Raw genomic sequence first — 14,262 nt, 5'->3', positions numbered from 1 at the left:
AAAAAATAAAAAAATTTTAATTTTTTTTAAAACTATTTTTGAAATACAAAAATAAATAAAAATAGCTTAGGATTTCAAATCCATCATCAAATAACAAAAACCCATCATTTAATGGTTACTACTCTCCAAGCCTTGCAACTCACTATATGAAACCGAACAGTTTTTGTCGGTTTCATTATACGTGAACTAACAGTCAAAGAAAGCTCTATCTCCATTGGGACTAAACCAGCAGTGATAATAATAATAAAAATAAAAAATCAAACGAATCTGGATTTAATTTAAATGGGGTTATAAACAGGACATTTGAGAGCTGACAAGCCACCAAATTAAAGTATTGGGCGGATCATTTTGCTAATATCCACAGGGGTCGATTAGAAAATATCAAGTGGGTTTTTTTGGCATTATTTCATCCCGAGTAAATTGAGTGAGTTGCCTTAAACGAAATCGAAAGTTTATTATGACAACGGTGCTGATCGAGACCAGTAAGCATGCATGTAATAGCGTTTATATATACCAGTAGGAGCATTTTCTTTCTTTTTTTTACTTGGATTTTTCCAATCGAGCTTAATGCGACTGGATGCTCGGATTTGTCACGGATTGGCATCGAATTATATAGCCCTAGCTAGCTACTTATATTTTGGTTAGGGCACACGTATTATTAAACACGGAGGACCTATTCAAGCTACTAGATTTTTAAATTGTCGACATGTTATTTCATTATAAATTATGAAAGGAATTCGGGAACTCTGAAGACTAGTTATCTCCTGAAACATTGCCTTGGTGAGACAACTTGCGTGAGGGAGAATTCCCTGCTATAATATACAGTCATACCCCATCTCAAAACACTTGTCTTTCTTTATTTTTTGTCCAAGTCAAGACTGCGAAATTCCGATAGCTTAATCAAAGGGTGAATGGACATGCATTGACGTGTGACAATGTGCAATCATTGACTATAGAATATAAGACTACTGCTTCAGTAAAATACTCGTAAGATTGTCTTTGTATATAGTAGATATGTGCTTGCTACCTAAAATGTCTTGATTCTCAACTTGTGGAAGAAGTCATCGTAATAAAATACATTCATAATTTGTCTTCAAAATCATGTCTTGATTGCAAAACAACAAATAGAGATGGCTTAAAATAGACTTTTTTTTAGATAAATATAATTTTGAAATGATAATGAAGCTGAAACCATAAAAATATATAAAAAATCGCCGACTGATAGCAGAGTCGTGAATGGTGTCTGGTGTGTGACATGACACTCGATGAAAAAGCAAGTGATAACTCATTAGTTTGGTGGGCTTTTCTTTCAGCAAAGGTTCTCAAATTAAAGAAGTCTTTTTGGGCTAGAGATTAATCGACAAAGTAAATTTGCTCACATAAATACAACTTAAATTCAAAACCTTTATCTTATGTCGATATTGATATGGAGAAATTAGTGGGAAGATGTTCTCTATGTATAATGCCTAATGAATTCGTGTCTAAATTTATTTCAATTCCTTTCAGAAGGCTTGCTGCATGCAGAAATGGACATGTAGGGTGGCTATCTTTGCGATGTTTTAAGTCTCGCTTGTTTCGGCCTTAATTTGGCCTCTCGCTGCATGCCCAGAAGTTGAGATTTTTTTTTGTCTTGAAGCAGAACTGCAACTATTCTTTTCTTTTCTTGTCTTCGTATTCTCTTCATATTTCAAAATTAATTTAAAAAAATCACGTCAACCAATCAAGATTATAAAAGAGGAGGAAAGGAACGACTTTTTGTACGAACCTCGACTCATCTGCAGTGACAAGCTTGTGGGCTTGTGAGATGGATAGGCTTTGCCTGGAATCTTGGGCTTAATATTACGTTGCAATTTTTCAGGTGTTCCAGTCACATGGGCTATGGGCCCCGTGTCTTTTGGGATTCCCTTGTGCCAGGCTGGACCTTGCCATCTTCATCTCCAGTTGCCAACAGCGGAGATAAGATCCCAGGATGTGCATTCTGTACGGTCCAGCAAGGCTGCAACAATCTAATTCATTGTTTTTTTAGATTAATGTAGATGTTGCGTCAGCTTGTGTGCATCTTAATTAATTTTACAGGTTCTGAAGTTAATATTTATATAAGTCACTAGTGGCTCTAAAATTTGTGATACTTAAACTAGTAATTTTTAAAAAGCAAATTCAGAGCCTGATCAATTGAGTTACATCTTTTAGAGTTAATCTAATTCAGTTAATTTAATAAATAATTGATTAAATGTTTAGTCTATCATTTTAAATAATTGAGATTAGATTTACACATTTATAATTAAATTTTATCGTGGAAGAGTATTTATCAAGAATATTATGGTAAAAATCCTCAAGAGTCATTGGAAATTCCATGGAAATTAAACCTCCTGATTTCAGCAAAATATGTCGACAATGACTAAATTGCCTTAACGAGACTAATTATCTTTTGATATTATTATTGATCAGTAAGTGCCTGTCACTAGAAAAGTTGGTTAATCTAAATCAAATTAAGGATGTTTAGATTATTATTATAATTATTTTTTAAAGTATTTTTTATTTATAAATATATTAAAATAATAATTTTTTATTTGTTTAAATTTTTTTTAGGTGATGAGTTTTTTCAATATCTCTATCATATCCAATCCACTAAATCTCAGCATAAACTCCCACGAAGAATAGTTTTTACTTTAATTACCCGCGCGATGCCGCGGATCAATTATTTTTTAGGATCTTTTAAAAGTTAGAGTCTCAAATTTTGTTGCATCGCCTCATTAAATTTAGGTTAATCCTTATATCCCTTCGAATCATGTATACTTGAATTCGCATCATGAAAGTTTGATAATTAAAAAGAAAAAAAATAAACTAATGGGTTAACCCAGAAGGGTTAACTTGTCAAACCAAGGTTAACCTGTCATCCGTGTATTAAATAGAAAGGCATTTCAAAGACATAAAAACAATAAAAAAAAAAATAAAGGCATCACTAAATTAATTAAAAAGAAAAAATAAAGAAAAACTCTAAGAAAAACTAAATAGAAAGAAATTTAACATTAACCGGGAAAAAAAAAAAAAAAAAAATTTCATTAACTCGTCAAAACCAAGTTAACAATCCGTGTCATAAATTTTGGTAACCAAATAAAAAAAAAATGAACACCTAGGATCTGTGTCATGAAAGTCTGATAACTAAATAAAAAATATTTAACATTAACAAACTAAATTAAACATTTATGAAAATAATAATAAAAAAATTGACCAACCGAAATTAATTGGGTTCACTCGTGAAACCAGGTTAACCCGTTCGGATATATGTCATGAAAGTCTAATAACTAAATAGAAAAAATTTAACATTACAAACTAAACTAAACAAAAAAAATTATTAAAAAGAATAAAAAGCAAAAAAAATAAATTCTATTTTAACTTGTCAAAGGTTAACCCGTTAAATCCGGTAAACGTGTCATAAAAATCTGACAACTAAATAAAAAATGTTTCGGACAACTTTGTTTTACTGTGGACTGCAAAAAAAAATTTGAGTGTTAAACTTAGAATGCGTGTTATAAAAATCATTAACAAATAAAAAAAAATAAAAAATGAAGAAAAAGAAAAGCAAAAAGTAAAAAAAAAAAATCTGAATTAATTGGGTAACCCTCAAACAAGTTAACCCGTCAAATCTGGAATTCGCGTCATGAAAATTATATAACTGCATAGAAAAAAAATTTAACGGGTTAACCCACATATTTTAATTAAAAGAAAATTATATAAAAAAAATAATTTGGTAACCCGTTAAACCCGAAATGCGTGTTATAAAAGTTTGAGATACTAAAAATCAGCTCAGTTACTTAAAAAAAAAAAAAAGGGATAGCTCAGCTTTTACTGTGGACTGCACTGTGCAGTCCACAGTAAAAGACTGATGCGTTTTAGTTATATTTCAATTTGATTATGTAAACTTAGATTTGAAACATATTGGCACCTGAAGTTAAAATAAGATTATACTGTCAATTCTGGAAACAGAGAAAAATGTACCTTCACGGACATTAATTCTCGCCACTCTTAGTAAAGTTTCTCTGGGTGCTTTATCTAGCCGTATTATTCTCTCCAGTTGCCACGTATGATTTAGAATATGAAACCCAGTAATAAAGTATTAACAGGTCGTCATTAGAGCACGGCCAAAAGATTTTTTTCAAAGATTTCGTATGTCACATGGAAGTGTCATGCTGTAAACACTTAGACATCGAAATCTTTACACTTGTTCGTTTTACGAGGTCTATTCTTTTCAGTTAGAATTTGGACAGTTCTACCTTCACAGGGAATGTCTGGCTGATGATTGCCTGGCAACCTTTTCAATTCAACATGGAAGTGATTATCATGCATTCCGACTTAAATTACATGAAAGAATTTTGAATAGAGCAGTAGCTTCGTTTTCCTTTCTGGATTGTTTGGAAATGGCGATTCAAACCTTGGTGTTGTGGTGCGAGATTTCCACAGAACCTAAGGATAAAATATAAGATTCTGCACCAGCTCCATTCCTAAAAGTCATCAACATGATCAATTGAAGAATTCTTCTGACGTGGAACGATACAAAATGCTTCATGTGGGTGGAGCTTCCACTCTACACGAGGCAGAGAAGGACTAATTGGAATTCATTTGAATGCAGCTGAATATGCTAAGAACCACCGAAGGGAGATAAAAGGTGAAAGGAAAGCATTTAGCAACTTTTCAATGATTTAAAGTTGAATATAAATGCCACTAGGTGACTTGTGTAATAATCGGATTGAAACATATCTCGAGATGGTGACTGCCAGAGTCCTCCGGTGCCATACTGTGCAAATTCCTCAAATTTGGTAGCGCCATTTTCACGTTCAATTTATCATTGGAACACCATGAACCTTGTCTAGAAATCTTGGTTTCTTTCCATAACAAGAGGTTTCATTGCGAACAATTGTTAAGTGGGTGTTTTCTTTAAACAATTTCATGGCAAACAATAAATGATCACACAAACATGCTTGATTTATAGAATCCTCAATTACTGGCAAAGACTCCATTGAGGTGACAAAAGAATCCGATATATTATAGATGTTTAATTCATTATACAGATACATGTATACCTCTTATATAGATGAGAATAAAAGCAAGGCTATAGATATTTTACATACAACGAAGTTATTGCAAACCTGAGCTCAAACGAAAATTGCAGCTGTTACAGATGCAGTGAAGCCGCTCCCCTGTGTTTCATTTCTTCAGTATGAAAAGAAACTAGTTGCAAAGCAATGTATCGCGTGTTGCATTTCCAGTAGTTGGATTCACCCTGATGAGAAATGGATGTATTTAATGTGGATCTATTCAAAATTGTTAGACAACTTGATTTTTCAAGCAATACATAGGTCTTACCCATCTGCAAATTTACACAAGTATTCACGTTGGTCCTCTCTTAAGGGCACATCTGTGAAATCTGATCACACATGAAGTCAATCAAACAATAGAAACATACCAGTTATCACACTCAGAGTCTCTCCCCTGGGGCACATTTAATCTCTAATGGGCATCTTAGGATGGTCATAGAAAGACAAACTTTAGAGCTAGCGTTTATCACCCAAGCATGATTTTTTGGTTCCTAGCAAGTGTTTGGCTCCTAAAGAGATGACATAAGGCACAAATAGATTTTGCTTTGCTGCTAAAGAGAAGACTCGACTTTTATATCATGACCTCTTCAACAGATAGAAGTTCTTGATATTAAAACCAGTGGTGCTACACCTACCAGCTCCTGTTATATTTGATCCTCTAAAAGATGTGTTGCCAGTAGCAAGTGCACCTTCCAAGTTAGCATTGCTCAAATTTGCCTGCAGAAAGAGGTGGAATCAGCATTAAGACATCACCAAAGCATGCATGAAATTATAGAATTAAACTAAATTCTTTAAGCTTCAACAAATTATTCTAGACTGCATCAGCTACTACAAGGCCTGCAGGCTGGTGCTGTCCAGTAAATTGAATGTGCATCTGAAAACACATTTACATCGTAAGGCACCCAAAGAAAGTTGCTGAAAAGGCATTCTATCCCTAAGATAACACGTAGTTGGATAAATAACGGCATGATACCACTTTTGTCCTGTTACTGTTTCAGAACATTCTCTATCCGTATATGCTGAAATACTTCTCGTATTGTTATTAGACATCTAAGTTAATAGCTTTCAGAAGCTGTATAAAATGACCACCTTTGTCACATTTGCCAATGAGAAATCTGCACTTCTAAGGTCAGCATCTGAGAGATCAGCCCCTGTATGACACACCAAAACAGAAAAAAGCAACAAGAAACCATTATCCAGGAAGCATAAGAACAAAATTATATCTTCCAAACCAGCTGCATTATGCATTAGCTAAATTTGACGAGTTCTGAATAGCAGTAGCCACATCATACTTAACATATCTTGAAGGCCAGAGTTATCTATTTGAACGTATAAGAAAAAATTTCTTCGTCCACCCAAAACAGAATACGCATACATTTCATACTGATAACACCCGCTGACCATCCATTTATGTTAAAACATTCTAAGAAGGCATGTAGATGCAAAACTTCCTTCCAGCCTATGTTTACATCATGGTTTGGAATATGCAATGTCTATCAATAAGTTTTCAATCCCCAACCATAGAATCCTAAAATAGAACCAGTATAGAAGGTTAAGAAAAACCTGTTAAATCAGCATCGAAAAAACTAGCTCCCAACAATTTTGCACCTTTGAAATTTGCTTGTCTTAGTATGGACTGAAACGGACAAAAAATTAAAAACTCGATCATTCCATTAGGAAGAAATTAACCAATAACAAACTCACTTAAATTTGAATATACAAGTAAAAAGAGAAGGAAATAAAAAATCTAACTAAATCATATACCGTCTTAAAATCTTGCTTAATCAAAGTCCTGCCACTAAAATCCTTGCCAGTAAGATCCTGACCCCTCGTAACTTCAGAACCATACGGTCCTCCTCCCTTTACATAGCTCCACAAATTGTCAAATCAATAATTTAAAAAAATAGCAGCAATCAGTTCTATTTCTTTTCTGGGTCCCCTTTAATTAACGAAAAAGACCAGCAAATAAGTTAAAGTTCTTTTATTTACAACAAATTTCTCATCAACTAAAGAAACACTAAAAAGCAAACAGAGTTAGACAAATAAAGAAACCATGAATCTCCCAACTTCGTTACCTTGAATGCAAGTGCAGGATCAGTAAAAAAGAGAGAAGCAGAGAGGATAGCAAGGAATCCTGTCTTTGCAAAAACTTCCACCAGCTTCTTGTTTGGTATCAATGCCTGTTGTTGAAGAAACAATGAGAAAGTGTGGAACCGAAAAAGAAAAGGATGAAGAAGAAGAGTGTAATGTACCTGTGGCTTATCACAGAGAGAGAAGGATAGAGAAGGCAAGTGTGGGATTGAGAGGGGAGGTTTGGTTAGTGAGAGATAGGGTTTCGGTGGGATTTTTGTACATAAAATGACGTTAAGAAGAGCCATTTCCTTTTTTGATCTCGTAATTTCTGTTGTCTGCTAAGAAGGCAAGTCCATGCTCTATTTTGTTCTGTTCTGATTGATGGATATGGATAACGAGAATAATGGGATTGGATGTAAGGATATCTTCTGGTGTGATAACTTTTGCAAAACCATTCTGTATACTTAAGCACTAATCTTTAGCCACGTAGTTCTTTCTTTTCTTTTTGGGCTAAAAGTTCACAAATCTCTAGGCAAGGTGAGAGGGCGTTTAGTTATTGAAACAACCCTCCTGTTTTGGCCCATAGCTATAGAACCAGCCAAGATTTGTAAAGGATTTGCAGTGGGCTGGTTTATCTGTTATGCGTAAGGCCCAATGGGCTTATTTTGATCACGATCGTTGAAAGTCATTTTTAAAGTATGCCTGGGTTCACAAAGGGCCATGCACCCTCTCTAACCACTCGATGGAATATAAGCCTCCATTTGTGCCTCTTATTTTAATATTTTCAGCATAGAGCACATTTTGTATCGTGGTGTTTTTCATTTAGAAAATATTTTTTATAAAAAAAATATTTTTTAAAATTTATTTTTGAGAGTCTAAAAATACTAAAATAATCTAAATTAAAACAAAAAAATTAATTTTTTTGAAACATTAAAACAAAACGCCTCTTCAAAAAGACACTATGTGTTATTATAATTGTGAATTAGAAAGCCAGGGAAAAATATGGACATCTTATGTGTGTATAAAATGGCAGCTACCCATTTATTTTTATCATTATTAAAGTAGTAGGTATTTGGACTAGCTTATATATATCTTAATTAATTTTATAAATTTTAAAATTAATGACAATATAAACTTTTAATAACTTTAAAATTTATAAAATTCAAACTAATAATTTTAAAAAATAAATTTAAAGCATGATAAATTAAACCACCCTCGTCAGAGTTATAGCTACCGACTTTACTATTTACTTGAAAAGGAGATCAAATCATCAAACCCAATCTGATATTTTTTTTTGGTTGGGTGAGAACAGGTATACAGAAAGGACAGTGTCATGAATTAATAGAAATGATAAGGAAACACTGTTGTAACAAAATTCTGGAGCGCAAGGAAGTACCAAATTCCATCCTAATTTTGGACGTCCATCATTACTCAAGTTGAGAAGCAGGAAAACGGCTCCGATGAGTCTAATAAAAGGTGGTCACAGACAGAGCAGAACTTTAATTGAAATGGGCCCAGTCGAGAATCAAGTTGCGACCTTTGCTTATCACTTTGGGAACACAACCGGAAGGAAACCTTCCAAAAAAAAACAAACAAAAATTAAGACTGCTAGACACGTGTGCACCGCTTTTGCAAAAGATAAAGGGAGCGATTAACGTGTAAAATACAAGCAAATGGCGAAAAGACACGTCAACAAAAGCTGTGATGAAATATTATATTTTGTTATTATATTTTAATTGATGTTGTGTTTTTATATTTATAACATCTATTCAAATTTAGGGTTTTACCCGATAGCGTTTAATTAAAACGGTTGATTGGTTAGTGAGGAAAATCAACATTGTCAAAACTGCCGAAATTAAGGTTTCAGGACAAGAATTTTTAAATATAAAGATTTAACAGCTTGAAATAGCAATTCCATTTTACTTTAAGAAAATATCTTATGAAAAAATCATGTAAATTTTTCAGCATAATCCTAAAGATTTAATAAAATATTACAGTTTTTTTTTAAATTATTATTTTAAAAAAATATATTTATAAAATATTTTATTAATTTATAAATATATTTATAAGTAATTCACATAATTTTATCTGAGGAATATAACATTTAATTTGAGACAAATTTTTACTTAATTGTTTAGAATTACATGTAAAAAATATTGTGTGAATAATAATTTTTTAAGATTTTAATTGAAGTTAGTTTTTTATATTTACAAGTTTTACAAAAATTATATTTTTTTACTCGTAAAATATTTTTTTAAAATATAATTTTCATGTAGAATACTTGACCGGTTATAACTATATCCAACTAGCCAACCTTATTTATTTAAAAATCTTCCTTCTGAAATATGATAGTTATCTTTTACGTGTTTGAGAATAGGAAATTTTAGTAGTGACATTGCAATAAAAGCATTACTTCGCTATTTTTTTTTAAAGTAATATCATGACGTCAAAAATCATAATTTAATGTACTAATTTTAAAAAAAATCCACTGATAAGGGGGTTAAATTACACAGATTAGATAGTTAAGTATACCTATGGGTAGTCGAGCCATGTTCCTAGCCCTGGCATTCGATTCCTAGTCGGGACTTGTAGACAATGACGTGTTCCCACTCGCCACCAAACTTTCTCGGCTCTCGCACTTCACCCATCGCACCCTCACCAGACAAAACCCACCTCTTAAGAAGTGCTAGGAGCCACCATCAAAAACTAGCCTTACCTCCCCTCCCCTGTCCTCTTCCTCGCCATAATTACACTCTGCTTTCTTCTTCTTCTTCTTTTCTTCGGTTTCCGTGTTTGAACAATTGAGCGTGTTGTGCCATCATTGTAGTTTCAGGTTGGTATTTTTGTGCAGTGTTTGAATAAGCTGGAAATATTTTTTGTATTATTTTTTTTTAATTAGTGAGTATTCATATTAATTTATATTTTAATAAATTTTATAAACTTTAAAATTAATAACTATATTAATATTCAATAACACTGAAATTTAAAAAGATTTGAAATAAATAAATCTAAAATCTTACCGGTTGAGCTATACCCATATTAATAATCTTTTATATTATTGATTGTTGGAGTACTAAAATATTAAAAATTAAACTCGCATTATAACATATTATTTTAATTCTCTCTATCTCTCTTTTTCATGCTTGCAAAACAATTTTTTACAGTTAAGTTTAAGGATTTTTATATAATTTTATAAGCTGCTCGCATTAATTATCTATCCATTTAGAAATTAAACTTTTCTGTCATGTAAAATCCGCAATTAAGTGTTTCACACTCCGTATTTATTTTAATTGTTCAAGCTAGTTTCTTACAATATATAAGACTGCTTGGTATTTTTTATTTTGTATTTTTATTGTTTAAATCAAACTCGAATTAACATCAAACTTTGATTGTTTCATGCACATGGGTATAAGATAGCTATCATTTTTGTATTTTTTATAAATGCTAATGCTAGTATAAAAAACCGTTGTGCATGCCATAAAATATATTAATAAAAAAAACACATAAAATGACGTTTCGTTACGTACCTTTCCGCTAATAGATTCATGACCACACGCACATGTATTTGTAGAATTCAATCATTTAAAGTGCCAAAATTATCATAACAAGTTGATTCAAGTGATGAAGAAAACTATAATTCAGATTGTTTATAAACGTGTGAACATAACCTAAACTTTAAAAAAGATAATAAATGTAATTAACACAATCATGTATATGTTTTTTTAAACAACACCACATAAATATAAGGTTGTGTTTTGAAACATGGTTTCTTAAAAATTAATTTTTTTTATATTCTTAAATTATTTTAATATGATAATATCAAAATTAACTTTTTTTTACAAAATATATTATTTTAATATATGTATTTAAAAAAAAATTAAATTATAACTATTTTATATTTATTTGAAAATATGATTGTAGTTATTTTTAAATTAAAAAAATTAAATATTTTTAAAATATAAAAACAAATCCAGAAAACATTGCTATCAAATGAAAATGATGGACAAAAGGAACAAAATGATGAATGTTTCACGTAATGGTACGCTAGTAATTTACCAAGAAACCCGTAATTACTGACCAGTGTGATGCTAGTCACTGGTCCAGCTTTCATGGTAGGCTGTGGGTGGGTGCATAGTATAAAAAGTTATTCAATGAGAAGCTTGAAACTTGTAGTGCACAAAACCGAAAGAACCAGCGAGACAAGAAAACACCAGACTCTGCAAAACCGCTGTTGGATGTAGTGATACGCGTTACACGAATCCTTATCGTACGCCTAAATGAGTTTTTAACGTACACCCACATCTCAGAACTGGCAAAGCAGCGGGCAAAGTACTCCTACCAAATTTGGAGTCTTAGCTGACTTCTGTGTACTTCACAGAGCTGTAAAGTTCTTTTTTTCTTTTTTCTTTTTATTATTTCTTTGACCAATTTCGCACCATACGGTACTCCAGTATACATGAGAGATGAGGTGCGTTTCTTCCATACAGGTGTTTGCTTTCCAAGGCCTTTGAGAAAGGGGAGAATTTTCTGCATGTTTGGCTTCATTTGGAGTTAGATCCTTACAAGTTTCTGGGTTCAGAGAAGTGGGTTTTGTGTTGCTGGATCTGATTCTTATGAATTTGGAAGGTAATGTTTAGGGTTTTGATTTTCGCATGCAAAACAAAGGAAACCCATATGTATCTCTTATGTCTGATTCATTCAACACGGGAAGCTAGTAGTATTTAGTAACCGGGTTAGTGGGTTTGGGTTGAATTCGATCCTTTCTTCTGGTGAGAAGGAATAAAGGATAGGGTTATGGATTATATCTGTTTGGACTTGTTAGCTGATTTCTCTCAATCTGCATCTAGCTTGCTGCAAGCAAACAAATAACAAAGAGGGTAATAAGGCCAAGATACTCTTCCATCTTTCGTTGTTGTGTTCTTGTCGGTTACTGATTCAGAAATGAATTGATATAGAGTGAGACAAGAACACCGAAAAAGAGTTACAATACAACTATAAGCTATCCTTAGCTTATTGTCTCTTGGATTTCTTTTTGTGTTCGAAAGCCTAGGCCTTTCTTGGTTCTATCAAGAATCGATCAAACATGGCAAATCGTTGGTGGGCTGGAAATGTTGCCATGAGCGGTGGAGATCCAGTATCTTCGATTCCATCTCTTCACTTGAGAAATCTTGAAGAAGAGAGTACTCCTCCAGGTTCGAACCGCTTAGGTCCAAGAAGAGAACAGAATTTCATTGACACCAACACCAATAGCCCTAAAACAACCACCACCGCCACACTTTTTAGTGCTCAAAACCAAAGCCAAAACCGAGAAGAGCAAGAGGATAGCAGAGACAACACCAATAACCAAGAATCTGGCGACCACATAACTCATGAAACCATTGAACCAGGCAGTGGTAGCACATCTCGCAGGCCTAGAGGCCGACCTGCCGGTTCGAAGAACAAACCGAAACCCCCCGTCGTCATCACCAAAGAAAGCCCTAATTCTCTCCGAAGCCATGTCTTAGAAATCAGCTCCGGCAGTGACATTGTGGATAGCATCGCCAATTTCTCTCATCGCAGACATCACGGCGTTTCTATCCTTAGTGGAAGTGGCATTGTGGACAATGTTACTCTTAGGCAGCCTGCAGCACCTGGTGGGGTTATCACTCTTCATGGAAGATTCGAGATTTTATCACTTTCCGGTTCGTTTCTGCCTGCCCCATCGCCTCCGGGAGCAACGAGGCTAGCTGTTTATTTGGCAGGCGCACAAGGGCAGGTGGTGGGAGGAACTGTGATGGGGGAGCTAGTAGCAGCAGGGCCGGTTATGGTGATTGCAGCAACGTTTAGTAATGCAACGTATGAAAGATTGCCACTTGAGGAGCAAGAGCAAGAAGGGATGCAATTGCAGCAACAAGTGGATTCGTCAGGGACTAATAATGGCAATGCTGCTGCAGGTGGTGGAGGTAATAATCCCGGGACTCAATCTTCTCAGGGTCTAGGTGAGCATGGTTCAATCCCTGTGTTCAATTTGCCTCCTAATTTGTTACCTAATGGCCAAATGCCACATGATGTGTTTTGGGGTCCCCCTCCTCGTCCTCCCCCCTCTTACTAATAATGCGATATAGAGAAAGAGAACAGCTGTTAGTTTGTATTGGATGACTGATTATGTGCAAAAGTATTTTAGACAGTTTTATGTAAGCATAATGAAGAAGATAGCTAGGACATTTTGGTTTAGTCTGTGTGAACTAGCTGGTTCTAATCGTTAGGTTTTGCTTGTTGTTGAAACTCTTTGATGTTTGATCTGTTGCTTTTCTCTAATCATCCTTTTGTGGAAGAATATTGTATTTTTTGATGAATGTAGGAAAAGAAGAAAAATATACTAGTCAAGAAATGCAATCGGTTGCTAATTAATAGAAATTTGAATGAGACCAGATAACCTTTTTTTCTTTCTTAGGTAAGGCATGTCAATCATATCCTCATATATGTGCATTATTTGGCTTTTCCCTATTTAAAATGGTTTAGAATTTTGCGGAACATTGTCAGATGTGTGAATTGGAGTGGGGGAAAATTTTGGAAGTACTTCATCTTACTCCATCAATGTAACAGTTGATTTTTACTTTTGAATATGAAATGTGGGGTTTGATTGTATGGCATCTACCCTTGCCTTCGAATGGGTCGTTTCATATTCCAAATTGGTCGAGCTTTTGAAAATGGTGGAATTTTTCATCATTAGTGCACGTTGGGATAATATAATTTGCCCCGTGCCCGGAATGTTGGGTTGTCACTCGTAGGGGCATCTGATGATTTGAATACTTTATACTTACTGCTTCGGGGGGCTAATTCCTGGCCAAAGATAGCAAATTGGCTTCTACCCTTGAATTTTCTTTTAGCATCTAGCATCTTCCAGTTAAACTATTATTGCTAAGAAGTGTCTAGGGTTCCAATAACCTACATATTGCAATCCAGTTACGTAGATGCACGCTAAGATCGTCCAGACACACACACACACACACTAGCTTGTTACTCTTATGCATGCGTGGTGGAAGTTCTTAATGTCAAATTAAGAAGAAGAAACCTGGACAAGTCTTAACTATCGGAGCTTATCATCGTTTGG

The 14,262-nt window shown here is 33.9% G+C and overlaps 2 protein-coding genes across 2 annotated transcripts; one reads left to right on the top strand and one right to left on the bottom strand.

Moving 5' to 3' along the window:
- Positions 1-5,023: 5,023 nt before the first annotated feature.
- Positions 5,024-7,536, bottom strand: LOC118052269 (thylakoid lumenal 15 kDa protein 1, chloroplastic). The gene is made up of 8 exons (XM_035063189.2): positions 7,349-7,536; positions 7,172-7,276; positions 6,861-6,956; positions 6,660-6,732; positions 6,186-6,247; positions 5,732-5,813; positions 5,365-5,425; positions 5,024-5,281 (listed from the first exon to the last, which is right to left on the bottom strand). Exons 1-8 carry the CDS (start codon positions 7,472-7,474, stop codon positions 5,230-5,232), a joined length of 657 nt encoding a protein of 218 aa, XP_034919080.1. The 5' UTR covers positions 7,475-7,536; the 3' UTR covers positions 5,024-5,229.
- Positions 7,537-11,342: 3,806 nt separating this feature from the next.
- Positions 11,343-13,469, top strand: LOC118052270 (AT-hook motif nuclear-localized protein 15). Its single transcript, XM_035063190.2, has 2 exons — positions 11,343-11,551; positions 11,657-13,469. Exon 2 carries the CDS (start codon positions 12,253-12,255, stop codon positions 13,258-13,260), a length of 1,008 nt encoding a protein of 335 aa, XP_034919081.1. The 5' UTR covers positions 11,343-11,551; positions 11,657-12,252; the 3' UTR covers positions 13,261-13,469.
- The last annotated feature ends 793 nt before the right edge of the window (positions 13,470-14,262 follow it).

This window comes from Populus alba, chromosome 8 (genome assembly GCF_005239225.2).
Source record: "Populus alba chromosome 8, ASM523922v2, whole genome shotgun sequence".
Taxonomy (NCBI): domain Eukaryota; kingdom Viridiplantae; phylum Streptophyta; class Magnoliopsida; order Malpighiales; family Salicaceae; genus Populus; species Populus alba.
Note: the sequence above shows the minus strand (reverse complement) of the source record. Positions and strands in the feature narration are given on the sequence as shown.